At 47.2% G+C, this 21,195-nt stretch overlaps 1 protein-coding gene across 2 annotated transcripts; it reads right to left on the minus strand.

Moving 5' to 3' along the window:
- Window positions 1–862: 862 nt before the first annotated feature.
- Window positions 863–20,862, minus strand: GTPBP1 (GTP binding protein 1). Of its 2 annotated transcripts, XM_069807220.1 has the most exons (13): window positions 20,633–20,862; window positions 14,918–15,029; window positions 12,200–12,380; window positions 10,806–11,154; window positions 10,239–10,362; window positions 8,151–8,265; window positions 7,539–7,683; window positions 7,215–7,397; window positions 6,275–6,410; window positions 5,514–5,692; window positions 4,802–4,999; window positions 3,621–3,662; window positions 863–3,179 (listed from the first exon to the last, which is right to left on the minus strand). In XM_069807220.1, the coding sequence occupies exons 1-13, from the start codon at window positions 20,822–20,824 to the stop codon at window positions 3,087–3,089; spliced, it is 2,049 nt and encodes a 682-aa protein (XP_069663321.1). In that variant the 5' UTR covers window positions 20,825–20,862; the 3' UTR covers window positions 863–3,086. The 2 variants fall into 2 exon arrangements, with proteins under 2 accessions (XP_069663321.1, XP_069663322.1); XM_069807221.1 differs by lacking the exon at window positions 3,621–3,662 and having other exon boundaries at window positions 20,633–20,861.
- Between the last annotated feature and the right edge of the window lie 333 nt (window positions 20,863–21,195).

Genomic DNA, 21,195 nt, shown 5'->3' on the forward strand with positions numbered 1-21,195 from the left:
GTAGCTGCAGGTTGCTCTCTTTTCCTTACCATGGGCACATGGCTGTCCCAGCACAGGGAGGGAAACAGAAGAATGGGGAGGGGGACCAACAGAAAAAACTTATCTGGACAACAAATGGGAAGGGGTGGAGTATTGGATGCTCAGGATGAAGGGCTCAAGCACAGACAGGAGCAGAGGGGTGAGCACACCTCCAGCATCTCTGCTCCCCGCAGGTGTCCGTAGCATCTGATACACCAGGAGTAGTGGGGCTGGGTGGGTCTTCGCTCAGGCTACCACCAGCTCCCAGCCCAACACTTACCTGTGTTAGGAAAGGGTGGTGCAGGGCAGAAAAAGCCTTCGTGACCCTCCAAGATGAACCTAGGAGGCAGGAGAAGGCCCATTCCACACCCTGAAAAGTCCTCCTGTATTTACAGAAAGAGGTGAGGTGCACATCACTGCAAGGGCCCAGGGAGCACAAGCTTATGCAGGGAGTGGAAGTGCTGTGCTAAAACTGCATCCTCTAGCAAAGTGTCTCTGATTGATCAATTGACAGAGCTGGCCCCAAATGATTTGCTGTAGCAGCTCTTGACACACGTACATACTTACACAGCACAGCTCACACCATGCAAACAATCTCATTTCACCACTCCACCACCGAGAAGCACTAAATCTTAGGCAGAGTAAAAGCTGTTGGGGCTGTGCAGAGGCTCACCGGCAGCGCTCCTGCAGCATGGCATACCTTCCCCTGCTGTCACTACGAACACAGCCTCCTCTCGTAGCCAGCAAAGGAGCACAGTGCCAGGCAAAAACTGCTTGGTGTGGCTTTCAGCATTAAAGCTGCAAGCGCTGGTTTTTCAGAAGGACAAAAAGCAACAAGACATACTTTAACTTGGAACAAACTTTTTTAAAATTTATTTTATAGATCACACCAGCCTGAGTGATCTTTGAATGCTGGTCACAAAAGAGAGATCACACCACCTCCTTTGCACGAACTGAAGTAAACCCTCTTCCAGTCTCGGCAGTGTCTCCTTCATTTGGAGCACAAGGAATGGAGAAAGAGAAAACCGCCTGGAGCTCTCTGCTCCCCTCAGAAGCAGAGGGCAGTGAACTCAGATGCAGTTTGATGCTGCTACAGGGCCAGAAGACAAACAAACCAGGCCCTCGTGCCCTGCTTAGCCACACTTCACACCCCCTCACAATGCGGGTGCTATTAGTGTTGTAGCCGCCTATAGTTCCTCCCTCGACAGGAGAGTGCTGGTATTTAGGCACATAGCTTGGAAAGGACTGTCTGACCTCCCCCTTCCACTCACGCTCGGGCCACTGCAGTCTCTAAGGCAAAGTACCCTCATCTCTAAACCACATTCCTCGCCTCTCCCATGCTGCTTAATGCTCTTTGGAGTGCTGGTGTCGGTGTCGGGAGATGCGCTCTCCCCCCTTTCCCGAGCCTACTGTCTCTCAGTCAGCTTGAAAGCCTACCTCGAATCACAAGGGGAACGGGACTGAACTCCACACAGGTGCCACAGAGTGAGAACCAGGAACAACCCACTAAAGGAGGGACAGAAACTTTTCAGTCTCCCTCTAAATAAAATAAAAGTCCTTCATTGGAGGAGGAAGCCCTCACAGAAAACTGAAGCTGACCGCACCTGCTGGGGAGAGCAACAATTTGCTGAGTATGCCACCTCCTCTCTCAAAATGCTACCACACTCCCACAGCTCACCACAAACCGGCAGAGGATAACAACTCCTGTCCTCATGGGAGCCAAGCGAAGAGGCAGGGTTAGAAGCGAGATCAACATAAACAGGGAATTGATCGCTTGCACAACCCATGGTTAAAAAACATGATAACAATAAAGTTAATTCATAGACTGTCCTTGCAGGGCCTTCCTGGAGAAGCCAGAATTTGTCATTAAAAAAAAAAAAAACAAACTTAAAAAAAATTAAATGAAAGTCAGAAAAATTACCATGTACTTCCAAACCTGAAAGCACTTCGCTAAGTTTGGTACCAATCCATCATTGCCCTCCTTGGCCAAGAGGGGAGAAGACAAATCCTACCTCTGCCATGGCAAAGTTTGGCCAGTGAGTTCCAGAAAAGATCTGGGAAATCTTGGAGTAAACAAAATCAAGGGGAGGTCATGTTTGCCTGGTGTCTCTGTTCCAAAGGTGTATTACCACCTCTGATCTCTGTCCGTTGAGGTGAGAAGGCTTTCTCTGGCTCAAGGGACGGACCAAGTGTTCCTGCACTATATTCTTAATACTGTCAACTGAGTTGCCGCAGCCTTGAGAGGCAGGATGGATTTGCTCCAATGTGCGCTGAACAAACAATAGGAAAAGCAGCATGATGGGAAGGGGAACAGGATGGGCAAATGACTGCCCATTTAATTCTGTCTCTAACTGAAATCTTAAGTGCTATCATCATTGTATTTGAGAAGGATATTCAGTATAGGATTCCTCAACATCAAGAACTGCTTTCCAATGTTTCCCTCTTAGATCTCCAACTAATGAACTTTCTTACCACTCCTTCAAACTTCAGTCACTAGAACATTAAATTAAACCCACTTAGAAATAGTTTAAGATGGAGGGAATCCAGAAACATTATTTGGCACGGGGCCACAGTGGTGAGGAAACAATGCCCTATGGAGCCATCCTAAGCAACATGTTTTAACCTTTGCAAGTCTGAAATTACAGGCGGTTGATAACCCCTGGATCTGAGACAGCAAATAGGAGGAGAGCAGCAAGTCCTGTGGACAGAATGGGGTGAGGGAGGAGGGAGGCAGCTAACTGGCTCTTTGCAGTTCTATCCAGGCTCTCCTCTCATCTTCATGCACACAAAATATAATAAAAACTAATAAGAATAAAAACTAAGCCCATGATGTACAAAAACGTGTCAATAGGGGGAGGAGGAAGGTGTCAGTTACTCAGTTCTGTGTGTCTTATCACCTTCATTAGCTTATAAATTATGCTCCTCTCCATCGCTTCCTTCAGGGAGGAGGGACGATTCTTCTGCAGCCAATCAGCTGGGATGGGTTTTGGTTTAAGCTGCTCTGGATCTTTTGGATAAGAAATGAAGGGAAGGGGAGGAATTCCTCAGAGGGAGGAGGTGTAAGAAATTCAGCAGCCACTGGCAGGAGTCACACAGGCTCCCTGAGACTTCACTTTATGGCGCTGACCCCCACGTCGCCGGCCTCCTCCTCCGACTTTTGACTGAAAAACAAGAAGATACACTTCAGTGCGCAGTGACCTCTGAATCAGAACATCAACACAGCAGGAGTTCAGATGGATTACACACACATCCAGACAGCAGGAGGGCAGTTGTGACCGATCAGCTTCCTACCACTGCAGGAAGGAGATAAGGCAGACAAGCACAACATGAAGAAAGGAGGAGAGACAGATACACCATGAAGTTCAGCCCTTCAAAGCTGGGGAGGACCTGCTTTCCCAATTTTCTGAACGCTTCACTCCCATGAAACTCAGCAGGTGCCATGGGGCTCAGTACCTGAGAAATCGAAGCCTCAGGCTCCCTTGGCTTTGTGCAGAATGGAAGGAGAACCCCCCGCCACCCTGCCAGGGCTCTCTTGCTAACCTGACTCTGTTCCCAGCCTCAGGCCAGCAAGCCCACTGTTCTCTTTTAAAGCAGCCAAATACCTTATTGCCCTCGCGGATGTGGGGCTCTTCATCCAGTGCAGGCTGAAGGGAAGCAGCAAGGAGAGAGAGGCAGAGGTAAGCAAGAACAAAAGCAACACAGAGTCTCAGGGGGAGGGACGAAAGAAAAAGCAAGATGGGACCCCTACTTACAACCACAGTGACGCTACAACAAGACAAGGAGGAGATAGGGGATCAGTAAGAAGCCACAGGATATGCAAAGGGAGAGAACCCCTGCCAGAGGGCCCTCTTTCAGCAGCCAGCCTGGCTCAAGAGGGTGAGATTTGACCAATGGCAACTAAGATAGCTAAAATTAAGAGGGGGAACACTGACCAGGTCTCTTGACAGAGTCAGTTCCTGAACCTTTCGCTTTTTAGATAAATACACCAAAAGGAGAAGACCTTTCTCCTATCAGTAATAAAGCTGATAAATAGCTCCCAAAGCCTGCAGTTAGAATTGAGTTTCTGCTCCTTTCAGACCAGAAAGGCTAGGTATCCTTTCTTAGAAGAACTAAGCTAAGAAGTCCTAACCAACAAAACAACCTGGATAAATTTCTCTAGAAAGATAAGCCTTTCCTCCCCCTTGGACGTCTCCATCCTCCCTCCCTGACAGGGCAGACGACCTGTGTCTGATACTACTGCTTAGGTTGTAATTTCTCTAGCGTAGGGATGTTCCACCTCTCATTCAGACAGCAGAGACCCATTCTGTGACTGGTTGTTAGATGTTTCACTGGTTCAGCTACTGGGTATATGGAGATGCTTCTTCACCGTGAGCGCAGTCAAGTAGCAAAACAGGTTGCCAAGGGAGGTTGTGCAGTCTTCCTCCTTGGAGGTTTTCAAGACATGACTGGATAAAACCCTGAGCAACCTGGTCTGACCTCACAGCTAATCCTATTTAGAGCAGAAGGTTAGACTAGACGCTTCCTGAGGTCCAACCTGAATTGTACCAGGATGATAAGCTGCTAGCTGCTGAAAGGTCAGCCATGAGGAGTCATCTAGTCATCAGAAAATTTTGATTTCTGCTGTGAGACTACTTATATTTCTATTTGTTTCTCTTGCACGTTGAGTCCTAAGGTGAGTTCAAGGGTATGAGGGGAGAATGCTTGTGCTTTAGAGTGCCCTTCCTCCAACAGATGAAACCAGAATGCAAACAGCTAGGACAGACATGATATTTTCCTCACTCACCAAAGGTTGCAGAGCAGTAGGTGTCAGTGGCGCTGCGGCTGTCGAGGGGGCCTCGTCCCCAGCTGGTGGGCCCCCAGCTGCCGTCCCAGCTGGGGGAACACCATCCTCTCGTTTTGTAACAGCTCCCTTCTTGGTTGACTGCATCTTGATCTGCTGTGGCTTGGAGTTCATTGGCGAGTTATTGGTGGTCTGGAGTAACTGCAAATTACAAAGGGAGAGGCCAAAATCAGCATTAAAACAGCTAGGCCAATATGGCAAGGCTCAATGCTGCTTTTTAACAACAAGTTTTGAGAGAACTGATACCAATAGCCATCAGGGGAAGAATGCAGCAGCAGCTGTTCAAAGAATCAAGGCCTCTGAGCTGCCCTTAAGAACCCTGACAGGGTGGAAAGGGCCACCCGGCTGAGGTGGCACTTAGGCCTCCTCAATATGACTTGAAGAGACCAACTAGAAGCTGTCAGAAAGAGACCAAACTGTAAGAACCAGAGGTGTCTGGCTCATCCCCCACCTTCACACTCCCTCATTCACACCAGCTAAAGACCCACCACACGACAAAACACATTGGTCATCTGCAACCCATGCCAGAGCTGACGTTTGTGATTGAAAGACGGCCTTTTTCCTCAATTTTCCAGAGCTATCTGGATTCTCCTGCTGGCTTCTCAGCACCAAAAGTAGCTAATGGGCAAAAAAAGTCAGACTCTTCAGCCTTTACCTTAGTGATGGTACCCACAGCTTTGGTGCGTCCTTCACGGAAGACCAGACGCTGGTCTATATGCAAATATTCCGGGGTTTTGATGAAGCGAAAGTGCACTGTGGCTTTGTCCCCCGTCCGCAGGCAGTCTTTGTCCATGCTGAGAATTGTGGCCGTCTGACGGATGCTGCCACAATGCACTGTGAATGTAATGCACAAAGGCTTTCAACAGCCAGTGCCATTAGTGGAATAAGCTTCAGACAGACATCTAAGGCTGCTCTTGCTACCCTACAGCTAACAGCGCCGAGTCTGGAACGTAAAAATCTACTGTGTACCAAAGACTATACAGGTCACATGGCTGCCCTTGTTCAGTCCTCAAAAAGAAAACACATACAACCTAGAACAGTTGCCTTCGAATGGAGACTTTCTTGAAGCATCCTCAACAGAATCCTACAGGCCAAGCAGCTGGGCTAGAGGGCAGGACCTCAAATGAGGCTCTCAGTCAGCATTTGAAGCTGAAGAATCTTTGCACCATGGAGATCTGGCTCAGGCAGGCTCCACGTACACTTGGAGTCACACATCTCCTTTTTACCTACAGCTTTTGCCACTTTCCTCTGTCAGCTCCCTCCCCTCTCTCTAATGCACTGCTGGGAAAGGTCAAACCAGGAACTATGGCTTATATTCAGGCTGACAGAGCCATCAGGAAAAAAATGATCTCAGGCAAGAGCTGATATAAACTGTTATCACTGGGAAGAAAGATGAGACAACACTGAGACACATACCCATGGCCTGATATCGTGGGCTGATGGTGGTGGGATGATGGAGCACCAGAATCTCTGCTTCAAACTCCCATGATGCTTGTGGATTCAGGCGGGGTGACACCATTACCATGCCCTTCCGGATGGAAGAACGCTTGATCTGAAAAGCAGAGACACAAAAAACCTTAGCGTGATCCTCCAGGGAAGAAATTTGCTTCTCTGGCTAACTGCATCCAGAAGGATCCTAAGGGATTTCATAGATATAAACTCGTGCTCACCAAAAGGCGAAGCCAGAGCTGTTTAGCAGTATGTAATGCTGTTATGCAAAAGTTGCAAAAATCAAGTTCAGCTGAAGTTTCTAAGGACGCCTTAGTTATAGTGCTGGGAATGCTGGACACCGACACATAAGTTTTAACTCATCCTTTAAAAGCAAAACATACATCCTGGTTGCACATTACGCAAGCAGATGATCTCTTGAAAAGCATGATGTCTGTTAACACAAAACGGTAAGACTGAACACATGAAGTTTCGTATAGCTTAAACTATATCCCCTTAAAATCAGTGCAGCTTCTATTGACCTTTCACCAGAGGAATCGCATCAAATTTTGCTAATTTTTAAACCACAAATCATGCAGCTAGTCCTACAAGTTGTGAGAAATAGTGTAAATACCCTGCCTAGGCCACCCATGCAGTTGTGGCACAAGAGGAGACTCTTCTTGCAATGCCTCTGCTTTGTTATGCATCTCCAACACTATTCCTCATTACCTTGGGTCCCACTGCTATTACCTGGCAGCTGTCAGGTGGAGCAACCGGGACGTAGGACCTACAGAGGTTCTATGGGATTTTAATGCACTGTGAAGTGAGGCAGCTGAGGTTTGCAGCAGCAGTCTGATTGCAGCTGAACTCCCACACTAAAATTAGGAGGGTGGTTCCTGTTCTGGGAGTCCAGAGCAGATCATCTCACCTTTTTCAAAGCAAAGGAGGCAGTCTGGCCTCCCCGCACTTCTTTGACAGGCATTCTCTTGCGGTGGATGGACTTGACAGCAATAGGTAGGAAGTTGCCAAGGGGATCTGGCCCCAGCAGCAGGGTGTCATTGAGCTTGATTAGACCTCTCAGTGTCGTTCCAGACACAACTGTTCCTACACCCTATGCCAAAAAAGAAAAAACAGTAATTGGGGTTACTTGACCGTGCTAGCAGAAGAGCTCTAGAACTCTCCTCTCTAGGGAAGATGCCTCTTCAACCTGAAAGAAGGAGCAGACAATTCTTCCAAATACCAGGCCCCTTACCGGGACAGAATAAGTGTCATCTATCTGGAATTCTGCCGGCTCTTCTTCCCTGTAACTGGTCCGTGGAGACAAGAGATTAAGAAACATCTTCAGCAAATCTAGGTTCTCCCCAGTGACATTTGAAATCTGGAAAATTGGGCACATCCTGTAATGGAAAATTGATAAAAATGGAGTTAGTTCACCTCCCTGCCTGGAATTCCACGTGTGGGGAGACAGCCAAAATCTTGGGACTGAATTCAATACACAGTGCTAGGAAGGGAGAGCCTGGCAAGCAGTCAGATGCACAACACCCCATGTTTGAAAACCTGCAACATTGCCTCTGCCTTCTAATGACATTCAGGAATAGGTAGGTGTAAGTAAGGTTCCAGGACTGAAGGAAGCCGAATACCCTGCCATCTTCTGCAGACTGCCCAGAAGCAGCCTCTCATTTCTGTCTCAGAGAGAGGAACACAAGCAGGTCAATCTCCGAATCAACACATTCTTATGGAATCAACACACCACATGGCAGATGCAACCTTCACACATCTAGACAATGGGACTCTCTTTCTGAATCTTCTCACCCAGTCTCCAAATAGGATCGAAAGAGAAACGACTCTCCTCTACTCCCGTTACCTCTCTGAGCTGAAGTTGGAGGCTGTTACAATGACATCATCCTTGCTCTGAACCAGCACGGGAATCTTCCTGCACCCTGGGGACTTCAGCAGTCGCTGTAACAGCTTCAGGGTTTCTTAAAGGGTGAAATGAATATTGTTAGGGCAGCATCTCCCGTCTTTATAAATCACTTTTGTGGGGTCTCTCCCCGAAGGGATACTGGCACTCTTGCCACAAATAGACAGGAGAAGATGGCTAAAGGTGTGTGAGTGAGACTGAGTTTGCCACAGCCCAGGTGGGACTTAGGAGCCATTCCATCTTCCATTTCATGCCAGCTAGCCTGCTGCCAAGCGACACCATACATGAACAGACACTCACATGTTTGCATCTACAAGTGCAATGCTGTGAAGTAGACATTTTATAGCTGTCTATTAAGTAGCTTTAAGCAGTTACAAGGTATTAAGCAGTATACAAGGTATCCTCTTCCTGTGAAGGATTTTTCATATTGAATTCAATGAAAACTAGCAGCACTCAGGAATTGAAATATCTGAGAATGTGTGAATTAGAAATCATTTTTGACCAAACAATCCTCAACACACCTTCCCTGGCAATGAACCTGCCCTAGAAGGTTAGAGAAGCATGAAAGAGGTAAAGATCACCATCACAGAGTAGGACAGTGTAGGTGGACCAGATCCAGAAATAAGTATTTTGGGACAAATCTCATGGCTCCCAACTTTGATCTTTTGCCTCTTTTCAATTTATTTTCTAAGTTTCATACCTATCAGCCAGCAGGGGCATTACCTGATGCACTAGCATCAGTCTCCTGCAAAAAGCCTTACAATAAATGAGGGGAGAAAAAGGGCTAGTAGGGGCTTAAAAGAGCAAATCATTTATATGCTACAATTGTCATCCAATTAGATGGTTTTTGTGAACAAATGATTGCCTACAGGAAAGTAATGTTTTGCATACAGAAACACAAACATCTAATCATGCCATCTGCTCTTCACAGACACACTTGAGCCAAATCTTGTGTCTATTTAATTTAAACAGAACATGACACAGGAGTGGCTTCTCCCAAGAGCAGCTCTTCTCTCCTCACCCCGAGCCAAACATTCTCCTTCCTTCCCAGTTATTATCTTACAGTCGGGCCTTACATTTATTTGTCAAACATCTATTATAGAGACATTTAGATTATCTTCTGATCCTATGCGTCTGTTTACCCGAAACATATTTAGGATTTTTACAATAATAAACTAACCGCAGACAGTACTGGGAGCATTCACTTTCCCAGTTCTTAGGGCTGATTATCAAATAAACCATTGCTCCAATTAATCACATCATGTTCCTGAAGGTGTGAGAAACGCATCAAGGGGATTTTAAAGGTAAGAGTTAGTCACAGCCTGAAAAAACGTTAAGCATAGGTTAAAGGGACACTGCTGGGGTTAGAGGTGCTGCTTTAACTGCTGCTGAGCAAAAAATCCAGTAGCTCCTGCTGCTTACTGCCATCCCCACTTGTGTCTAGCCCAGTCCTGCTACCATAGCCCACATATGCAGCTGCTTTGAACCACGATTTATTAAGGTTTGGTTGGTTGTTCAGACAGAGGAAGGAGCTGCTGTAGTTATGCCAGCATACCTGAGAAGCGCCCAGGTGAGCAGGATGTAAAAAGCAGCTGCCCCTTCACCTAGCGGCTGCCAGAAAACAAGTTTGATCACAGCTTAAGATCACACTCAAACTGTGGGCAAGGAGGAAAGCAGCTTTCAAGAGAACTTCCAGACCTTCCCTCCAGGTTTAAACACCCAGAGAGAAAGCAAAGCCACAACCCCAACTGTGTGCTTCTCCCCTTAGAACTCAATTAAGCAAAACCCTGTAGCGAACACTTTTGGGTTGCCCAGCTGAGTCCCCCAACTCGAGTAATTTTGAAATGGTGACTAAGAGTGAACTGCCTGCAAAATGGGCAGGGGAAAAGGATACACTTCTGGAAGGTGTTTAAGATACAGTCAAAACCAGATAAAGCAGCTTTCCTGCAGCAGTAATTCCTCAACCGAAGCAGAGGGCAACAGCACATACGGAGGTAAGAAACAGCCCTGAAGAGAGCTCATAGGACTCACCTTGCAGGATGTTGGCAGGGCACATGTCAATCTTGGTCACCACAACGAAGACGGGAACGTTAAGTGCAAGCGCCAGGCCCAAGTGCTCCTTGGTCATTCCAACAATCCCAGCGTTACTGCCAACCTACACCAGGGATACAAGATAAGGTGATGGAAACACACCTCCTGCAGCGAGCTGGGTTACAGAGAGGGTCTCGTGTCAGACATGCAGTAGGCTGTGATTAGGTTGTAGACACGTCTTTGAGACTGTATGAGCAGACCCAGCTCATTTCAAATGCTGTTGGACACTGGCTAAGGACTCATTGATTTAGCAAGGTGTTCTGGAGTTTAGAAATCTTTCACTTTTCAAGAACCATACATCTTGGGCGTGTCTGAGACTGACAGTCCTGGGGCACTTGCCTCAGAGCCCTGGCTAGATATACACAGTGGCTGCTGCTCTCCACCTCTGGGAGATGTTGCCTCCCTCCACAACCCCACAGGGACTTTGCAATAGGAAGGAAGTTGAGACTGTTACAGCTGTGAGCAGCCCCGCTCCTACTGGTACCGTACATCTTTCTTGCTACCTACCATAAGCATGCAGAAGTCAGGTAAATGGCCAGTCATGCCAAAAACGGTGGTTTTCAGGTACTTTTCATGACCAGCCAGGTCAATGAAAGTAATGACCTTGGTGGATTTCTCACAGATCTTTGTCCATTCCAAGCTGCCACCGTGGCTGTCAGGCTTGTTCACCACGTTGCCCTCACTGTCGAAGCCCAAAATGTCATTGCCCACGCTGCTGGTGCGGCCTGACTCGATCTCATGCTTATGGCGGAAGAGCTTTTGCCGAGCAAAGCCTCGGCCATTGTCTAGTTCGCCATGTGTCAAGACACCTAGCAATGTGCTCTTTCCTGCATCCACATTGCCAACCACTGCTACCCTGGAGAGGAAAGGAAAAAGGAACCTGGTAAAATTTGATACCTGAAGAAACAAACAAGCAATCAAAAAAATCCCAAACACCACTGCTCCTGCTAATAACTAGCTTTTTCTCCCTAACCTTCAAAAAGAGATTAAAAAAATGTTAGACCTTCACAAGCAGAGCAGAGATTCACAGCTATTAGTTAACAGCAGAGATCCCACACTCTGGGGACTGGGATGTGGAAGACGGTGGAAACATGTCACTGGTGTCCAGAACACCATCAGCTGAACCCCACATGGCTTGATGCCATACAGAGTATCTCTCTTCCAACCCCTAGTCTCTGCAATCTAACATATACACTGTGGCAATTCAAAAGAAAGACTAAATCCCAACTTGGTCTAGAATACCTCTGCCTTTCTCACATTCCTCATCTTCCAAGAGCACCATGTGCTAGGGAGAGCACAGAAATTTAAATTACTGTTCCCAGAAAAGGAAAAGCTCAAACAAATGTTTTAGGGGAAAACACTCTCCTAGAGCAATCTTCTTCCTTGCGTCCAATAAAGGTGGCTATTATGGCTGTTGGCAAATGTTGGAAATCCATTCCATCCAGGTTTGGGCAGACTCTCAAGTCATATTACAACAAGCTATTATATGTCCATTAAAAGGTGACTTGGATCATCACAGTCTTGGAATAGAATCGAACCCTTAGTCAAAAGTATTGTATTCCAGCAGTATATGCACACACATATAGACACACGTACACATGTGACTCCCTGCTGGGACTCCAGCCCACAAAAGATCCCAAACTGCAAAGCTGTCACCTAGACAGCAACATCCCTCAGCTAAACACAGGCAAATCTCCACAAACAGTTTGTTCACAAAAGAGACAGCAACGACAACAAAAAGGTGATTTCATTAGCAAGGAGTGGTCAAGCTCGATTCCCTTTGTTGCATAGCTACAACACCCAGACTCGAATCAGGGTTGCTGGCTAAGCATCACGGCCTGCTCACACAGTAAAAATGCAGCTGGGCTGCTGACTAACCCTGTCTCCACCCGGCTCCTCACCTGACCTCCAGGAAGTCGTTGTCACCCACACGTTTCCGAACGAGGTAGTCGCGCACCTTGCCCCCTGCCTCCTGGTGCTCCCGCAGGAGGATCACATCTGCCTCGATCTGCTCTGCCATGCTCTTCAATGTGGCATATGATGCTTCCATGTCTGCCTCGCTCAGACCGTATTCAGTCCCATCTAGCGTGACGTTGAGGAGACAAAGGACAGTCGGTGAGCACCACCTTGCAACGGCCAGCAGCAATGTCATTCTGCCTGGGACTTTCACACCGATCAGGCTTTATATGTGGACTGGAGATGTCAGACATGTAAACAGAATAAGCACCCTTTGCCCATACTAAAAAAGGACGGTCTTCGCTCTAAGTCTTAAAAGATACTAGAAAAGCACCATCTTTCATCTAGCACCATCTTTCATCTAGAGGAGTTTTCTTCACAATTTCTACAAGCAAATACTTAGGGATAAGCAAGAAAGACACATTTCTGCCTAATTCCTTTACTTCACATGCTGAAGGTACTTTGCATGCAATATCCTTCAGTCTGATACAACATCTCCTCTCGCATTGCATTAAAGGGAGAAGCATTAACAAAAGGAAAGCTTGGACTGAAATATCACCACAATTAACCAGTGAATGTGGGACCAATTTAAACAGTCAGCTTATTTTATAAAGCCACATCCCAAGTGCACATTTTCTGCAAGTCTGGCCTGCACAGCAATTTCTTTAGCTCCCACATACTCCAGTTAAAACAATGTTTTTGGCATGTCTCACTGCCTTCGTCCTGGCACTTGAAAGAAATGCTGACAGCACATGAGGCCAGAAAAAAACAAGGAGGCACTGCTGCCTCTGAACAGCCCACCCAAGGAAAGAGCTGACAGTCAGAGCAAGCCAGTGGCAACTGTCTAGACAGTTTGAAGGCCACCACAGCTCTCAGCTTCTCTCCTAACCCAGGTGCAGAGGAGCTGTAGATTTCAGGCCAGAATCTCCTCTATGAATAAAAAAAATAATAAAAAACAACAAAAAAAGGTGGAGAGCCACATAGCACCTGGATGACCAAAGCTATTGCTGTGCCCATATTCATGCGCATGGCTGACTCATCAGCTGGTAAGCAGTAACTGCAGTTTGCATGAACTAATCAGCATTTTAACTTACTACACAGCTCTACACAAGTAGAGTTGCTGGGTGATTTTCAGCCTAGCTCATAAGCTGGCTGAGAAGCTGGTGAGGAAAACAAAAAGCACCGCATCTGGGGTCTTGGTTCATAGAAGGGGAATGAGAAGTAGGGGGACAGGAGAGGGTAAGAGCCAAGGGACAAAGGGAAGGGTCACTACAGATGAAGCAGTGAGCTTCCTGGCAGTCTTCACTTGCTTCTCAGCCATCCGAGTTGGGTATCCATGATGATTGAAATCATAAACACTCAAAATGAATGAGAAGGAGCGACAGTGGCAGGGATATCAAGATTTTTTTGTTGACTATAGTTTCCAATTTACAGAAAAGATCCCCGCCTTCCTTGACTATGCAGCAACCCAAAATGAAGTCAGAAGTTTTAGCTCAAAATTTTAAGAAACAAATGCCTACTTCTAAGTACATCACTGCAACAACTACCAGTTAACACCCTCACAAGGTATCCTAGAAGAGAAAGCAGTTACTAGCCTGACTAGTTAGATCTCTGCAGCAGATGTGGTTATCCCAAACACCAAGGATTCAGACTACACGTGGGAAGCTCGCTTGGAAGCGAGAGCATTATCCCCATGATATTGGCTGCATGACCACTGGCCATCTAATCCTGGCTTCTCTTCTATGTTGGCTGCTTTGCAAGACACCAAGAAAACCCAAAAAGGAGACAGTTCTGAGGTAACGCTAGTCTCTCCCTCCATTATCTCAGCCAACCCTGGCACTGACAATCAGGGTTTTGTATTCTTCCCCAAACATAGTAACTAGTAGAATGTCTGATCCTAACAACTTGATATCCAGCAGATATCTAACATATTTGAAACATGCCCTTAGCCTTATGATAGCCATAGACAATATTTTGCATTCAGAAAAGAAATTTCAATTTCAAAGCAAGGCCATGTTCAATATTATTCTACCAGTGTCAGTTGCAAATATTCAAATTGTGAAAAAGAACAAAAAGGTAATCCATGCTAACTGCTAAAATCTGCAAAGGCAACTGACTGCAGTCACACCCGAGTTAATGTGACAGTAAAGGCCTCACGCTGAGAAAAAGAAAACCTTTCTCTCCATAGGACAGACATGCACCACACACTAACAAAGAAAGGCAGCAGCATACATTTTGGTTATCTGAAGTATCTCCAATACATTCCTGCAGGGTAAAAATATTGTTATTTACAAGGGAGAAGTGAACAAAACCAGACAGAACAAGACCTCCATCAGACACTGAGGACGTCTGTACTAAAACTGTTACTATCATTTCAGATCCTTTGTCTTTTCCCGGTGTGCCCAGACAACTCATGCTTTATTTCCAAAAAAGACTTGTATGATTTTGTACAAAAAAAGTATGTTTAGCTCCACTACATAAGACAGTTGCTGGCAGGAATAAAACAAAAGAATCTGTCCCACGTGTTCTGCTATACTTTATGGAGGTTTCCAAGTTATTCTGGAGACATAAGTACCAGCTTCAGCAGCAGTCCGGTTAGATGAACTAGGGTTTTCTTATAATTGTAATGTTTTTTGTTGTTTTCCTGTGGAAGCTATACTCACCTGATCCTTGACCAATGACATAGATGGTCTCCCCACATCCCTCATCAATTCTCTCTGACATCTGCCGGAGCAAACTGTCATACTGCTCTGAAGTTGGACTCACCATCACCAGCTGGAAAAAAGATTAAATATCCGTTTGCAGATGTCAAGCAAACCATATCAAAACCAGCTTCAGTTATAATGACAATCAATTCATGTGCTTTATTGAAAGAGAAGGGCTCTTTTTCAAGGACCGCTTTCTGGTGGTTTGTTTTTGCTGTTGGTTTTTTTTAAAAACAGCTTTGCTGACAGCTATTTCCTTGTGACACTGTGGAAGGTTATTTGTCTGATTTCAGAGTTCATTTATGTTGGAAGATATACTTCAAAGAAAGTAAGAATACCAAGCATCTCATTTTGAAGTAACCAATGTTTAAAAGCCACATTTAAGTGAACATCCCACTTCTACTTCTGTGTAATACATGTTTCCATGCAAGGAAAACAGAAAGGGGAGGAGGTATTTTCTCCAAAGAAATTCCTTAGCGAGGTACTCCACAGTCTCCGCTGCACAGAGTGCTGCTGCTCCTCCAGAGCATGATGGAACAGCCAGAGGAAGCCAGCCAGACCTCACTGCAGAGCACACCTAGGCATCAAAACCTAAAGCATCTCGTAAGTCTTTCACACCCTTGATCTCCCCTTTTACCTTCTGAGGGGGCAGAGGGGAAGGAGAGAACATGAATAAGCGTTATTTTCAAATGCCTAACAAAACTTTAGGTACTTCATGCTACAGTGCTGAGAGACAGACATACAAAGCAGTTTGTATGAGTATATTTGAACGTTTCACCAGTGGAGACCTGCAGTTTTACAAACAAGCAGCTGTGTTACCAACAAGCTTTGACTGCAGTTATTGCAACAACCACAACTTCCTTTGCCCTTCCCTGCAGAGACATCAAGAGAAGGAAAAAGCAGACAGAAACAAAGCAGAAAATGAGGACAACAAGACAGTGCTTCAGGAAGGATTTTTGTTAGAACAGAACAGTGTAGCACCATTTCTTGCAAAAACCTGTGTCGCTCAGACAGTACAGCTGAGGATGCTCGCACAGAGTGGCCACAATGGTGTTGTGGCAGTGGCAGACCAAGGAGACCTTCATCAGCCGTTCAGGACCGACTGGCTACCTGCTCTCTGACTGCCTCCATGGTTACAAATCTGTTGGTGGCCAAGCATCCTGGTACAGTGGCTCAATAGCTGTTGCAATTGAGATACACATTTCTGCTAAAAAGGCACTTTCAGTAAGAGTTGTAAAGGCTATCACCTACTGATAGCCCTATGAGTAGGCAGGCCTGTGCCACGCTACAACACTCAATGAAATCCATACTTCCACTAGCTGTCCTTACATACACGTTCCAAAATCATGCCCAGAAAGATGTACTTCCCTTCACTATGCACTAAGGCCAGTCTGAAATCTGTGCTAGATTTGCCTAAAACATATGGTTTACAGCGGTTCACAATGATTATATCTTCAAGCCTGCCCAACATTCTCTGCTAACACAGCCTGACTTGCTAGCACAGCTAACACAATGTGTATTCAGGGAGTAACTACCTTGACCACCTACTACTACTACACAGTGGATGAAGACCTTTACTAGAAATCTAGTGTAAGGGAACCCAAAACCCCACAAATAACACTTAAGCAGCTTTCAAAACTATTGCAATGCTTGCATCTGGAAAACTGAAGCACAGACAGCAAGTGCTGGTTAGAAGGTTTAAGGCAGCCAAACCAAGTCTTTCTTCAAATGTTAAGGGTCACATAGAGCATGTATGTGTCTGCAAGGACTGGACAGCTACAAGAGAAAAAAAATCACCTTCACGCGCCTCTTTAGACACGTGCCCTACCTAAGCCTTTTAACTACTTGGCATGGTCTGCAAAGGGTAGCAAAGCACTCTGATCTGGAAGGCCACATGGTCTTTCTACTTCATGCTACAAAGGACTGAGTTTTGCCTTTATTAGTTGTTCTCTTGGTTTTGTTTTCTTCTTAAAGGAGACCACCGGATGTAAATGTATTGAGACGGAAATCAGCAACGCTTCAGAGGCTTGATCGGGACAGGAATGGAAGGCTGTGTGTTGATGTGCAGGGCTTGCTTTGCCCAGCAAGGACTTTCAGGAATTCCTGGAAGCACAGCAGACAGGCTCACTGTTTAGGCTAGTGCACCAGCACAGGTCAGGGACTCAGGAAGATCTATTAAATAGGCTGTCATACACATAAAAGATCAATAAAATAACAGGGGCCACCAGCGCAGAGGCACAGTTTCTTCAAGTCTCATCACCAGCTTCATTTTGCTACAAGTTCAAATGCTTCAGCAGTGCAAGTGGGCAGGGTGTTGTCTAAAGTACCAGGGGGCATTTCAGCTGAGCAGCTCACTGTAGCCTTTCTTCATGGTGCCAGGCAGGAGGGCTGGGGGCTCAAACAGCATGGTACCCACACACATCAGCTCAAAACACTGTTCTGCCATCCTGCTGCTTTCACTGCCATGCAAAGGTGCTGCTGAAGGGTGTTCCAGTGGTAGACTGCCTCCAGAGCCTACCCTGGGGCCACCGATGCTTACAGCTGATATGATATAGTGGGATGTCAAGAGAAGGATGCGTAGAACAAATAGCAGCTTTCATGGACCGCGCCTTCCAATGCCGTTCAGTATTTCTAATGCCTGCTTCTGCAACCCGCAGCCCCCAGCCAGTTTGGCAGTTTCCTGGGTCACTGCAAGACTTTACTTGCTGTTTTGAAGATCTCTTTAGCTAGCTCCCTGGACAGAGGGAGCCTGTTCTTTGCCACCTCCCTGGTTGGAGAGAGGCCCTCCATCTCGGCCTCCCTGCTTTTTTTGATTTTCACCTTTGAGCAATCCCCTCCACGCTTGCACTACATATTTGTGTTTTTCAGAGGTTTTCACAAAGTCAAAAATTTTCACTTTTGTTCTTTCCACTTTGCCAGGCATTGAGCAGTTAACAGTAGGAGCCACGTGGGTCTAGCAATCTCAGATTTCCTATAGGGCAAAAAAGTAACAACCAGTTATTCTTTTATTCTCATGACAGCAGAAGGAAATACATCTCACAAGTTTGAGATGCCATCTCTAAAGTCCCTTCCCAATCTCTGGGGAGAGGTGGCTTTTCCCACCTTTCCTCTGATCAGTTTTGGGATTAACAAACACCGGAGGTGGGTAATAGCTATAGCTGTCTGAGCTTACTCCAGGGGGACAAGTTGGACTGTGCCATTCTGCACTGCCCAACAGCAAGAGGCCATTGCATTAATTAACAGCAATTTCAAGACACTAGTGAGACTGAGCTCAGGCTACATCAGCACTACTACGGGCAGTCCTTATAAAAGAAGCATCCCATATCCATGAGGCAGACAAACCATAAAGATTAAGGGTAAACCAAATACTATGTGGTACGTAGTGCTGCTCTTTATTGGAATAACACAGCCTGACGTTTTGCATGGCTGGAAGGCCACCACGAGCCATTGTGAAGTCAGGGGAAAGGCACCTTCTGTAATGTCATATTTTGCTTTCTATGTCCTGTGGACACACACAGTTCAAGTGCTATTAATGTTCTGTTATCAATGTAGATGTAATATAAGTATCAGTTTCACTAATAGCCTTGCGTGATATGGTTTTGACCTGAAAGATGATTGCTACTGCAGTGTGTTAGTACTGAAGGGAAAACAAACACCCATTAAGATTGACACGATAACGAATTTGTGCTGATGAATGGAACTGTTTGCTTGACCAGCTGACGAGGTGTACTTGACAACCGAATCCCAAAGTGTTCCTCTCTAAAAAGAGCACACCTTACAATGAACACACTGGGGGAGGACTGGGAGAACAGCGAGGGGGTGGGTCAGACCAGGACAGAAGTAGCAACTAGCAAACAAACTGACTGCAGTGGGAATCACCATTTTAAGCTGGAACTGGAGGGCAGCAATTCAACTGGGAAGACAGACAAGATGGGGGGATAGGACCGGGGAGGGGGGACACATTAGCTACTGCATTCTCACCATATGGGATTGCTGTTTTGAGGACACAGCAGGAGACTAACTTGGAGAGATGGGGCAGAGATCACAGTCTTAGCTCTCATCCAAGATGGGGATGAATGAAAGGTCTAGGGAAAAGACAGCAGGTGTACACTGCTGTATAGAAAAGTAACTTGTAATAAAGGTCAAAAAAATGCTTACCTATCACCTCCACAGTGCCTGCAGATTTCTAGGAATGGAAGACAGGCTGACAACACAAATGGAGGTTGTGGGAGAAAAGCATTCCTCTCTCTTCGTCAGAGTTTTTGGTCAGGTTCCTGGCCATCAAGAATCGGTGACGCAGGCCTTGGCGTCCTCCTGGGCCCTCTTCCACATCAGCCACGTCCAAGACAGAGCACAGATCGATATTGGCATCCTGTATCAAAATCTTGTCCAGCTCATTAAGGCACGAACAGGTGGCTCAATAAATACTGCAGGTTTGATTTCTGTTCTTTACTTTCTTATAAGACATCTTAATACAGTACCACATTGTAAAATATCTGGTTATCCCCTCAAAAACAAACATTTCCACATCCACACACCACAATTCCTCTCTCTCTGTTTCTCCATGGAGGGCAAGAAAATCCAGGACTTTGGAACAACTCCAGCTGGAAGTGTGAAGAGGAGGGATGGCAGAAGAACAGGAAGGAAGCACCAGCTATGCTGACTTCTGGATCACATAATTACAAGTGGACAGAACCAAGTAATCAGGAGACTTTAGAGCAGGAGATGGTATCACAATACATGAAACCCTTGTCAGCAAAAGGTATACGGTTAAAGAGATCAGCCAATTGGGAAAAAATAGAAGATGGTGTGGAAAGGCAGCTAATGCAGTCTGTGGCGGGCTCTGGCATGCACGTATTACTACAATGTACCTTCCTGCAAGACGGAAATGAGAACGGATTCTGGCAGAAATAAGACCACTACAGTTTTGTCACTTGGATCCTAGAAAGGAACTGCACAAGGTGAACAAACCTTTACCTTTTCGTGTTGACTTAACCTGGTTTACAAGAGCAAGGCACCCTTGATGCCGAGCCCTTGTGCTCAAAAGTTACAAGCGCTGACCTGCTTTTAAGATTGTGAAGAAAGCCCCAGGAACTTGTATGACTGGCAGCAGAGATAACTACAGAGAACCATCGCAGAGGAAAAACGTTAGCGAGACGTTAAAGCAGCTGTCAGCTTCAAACCCTCCCTGCGCTTGCTGAGAGGATCCAACACCCGTTGCAGGTGCTTCCCCGGGGGAGCCGAGGAGGGGAAGGAGCAGGGAGGACAAGCCTGCCAGCACCCTCCTTCCCCGGCCAGGGCACTTCTCGCTCTCAGCTCTTCGTACCTCAACTTTAATACCGTCCTTCTCCCGGCCGCCTCCCCACGGCACGGCGGGCTCTGTCGCCCGGCCGGGCGATGTTGGTTCCCCCTCGGGGAACCAGCTCCAGTCCTCGGGGAAGCCCCTGAGGTGACACCCCCAGCCCGGTGAGGCAAGGCGGCCCCTGAGGTGAGGGGGAGCGGTGAGGAAAGGGGCTGGTCCCGCTGCGGCCGGGCCGGGGTGGGGAGGGAGGGCAGCCCCACGGGCAAGGCGGCTGCCAGAGAGAGGGCAGAGCAGGGCCCGGCGAGGTGATGGCGCTCGCCACCGCCCGACCCACCGCCCCCCTTCCCCTCACCTCGCCGGGTCGGGCCTACCTTACTGGTGAGGTCGATCTCGGGCTCGCCGTTGAGCGCCTCGCCGTCTTCGGCATCGAAGGCGGCGCGGAGGGGACAGGCGGCCGCCGCTACGCGAGGTCTCCCGCCCGGGGAACCGGGCTCCGGGGCGAACATACAGGCAGGCACCGGGGACCCCCCCATAGGGGATCGGCTCCGTTCCGCCGCCGCCATCTTCCCTGCCCCGGCCCTCCTTCCCCCACCCCCTCCCCTCCCCTCCCCGCGCCCGCCCCTCCGCCCCGGGGAGGTGCGGCGGCCACGCCTCCCGCCCGCCAAGGCGGTGCCAGCCAATCACCGGCGGAGAAAGGGGGGGTGATTAGCCTGTAGCCATGACGACGGCGGGAGGGGTAGTTGTTATTCATGAGGGACGGCCACGCCCCCTCGAAGCGCGCGAAGCCAATAGGAGAACTACTGCCAGCTCGACCTGTTTTCTATATATACACACACAACAGAGCCCTCGCGACGTGTCCTGTGCTTTCTACCCAATAGGAGAGCTGAGGTGGTGACAAACAACCCTAAAGGCCAATCGGATAAGAAGGCTCGAG

Source organism: Haliaeetus albicilla, chromosome 19, assembly GCF_947461875.1.
Source record: "Haliaeetus albicilla chromosome 19, bHalAlb1.1, whole genome shotgun sequence".
Taxonomy (NCBI): Eukaryota; Metazoa; Chordata; class Aves; order Accipitriformes; family Accipitridae; genus Haliaeetus; species Haliaeetus albicilla.

Coding starts and splice junctions, on each gene's coding strand:
- GTPBP1 (XM_069807220.1), bottom strand. CDS start 20,824: ATGGCGGCGGCGGAACGGAGCCGATCCCCTATGGGGGGGTCCCCGGTG. Junction 7,684..8,150: donor TCCAACTTCAGCTCAGAGAG/GTAACGGGAGTA, acceptor TTTCCATTACAG/GATGTGCCCAATTTTCCAGA. Junction 3,180..3,620: donor ACATCCGCGAGGGCAATAAG/GTATTTGGCTGC, acceptor CTTGTTTTTCAG/TCAAAAGTCGGAGGAGGAGG.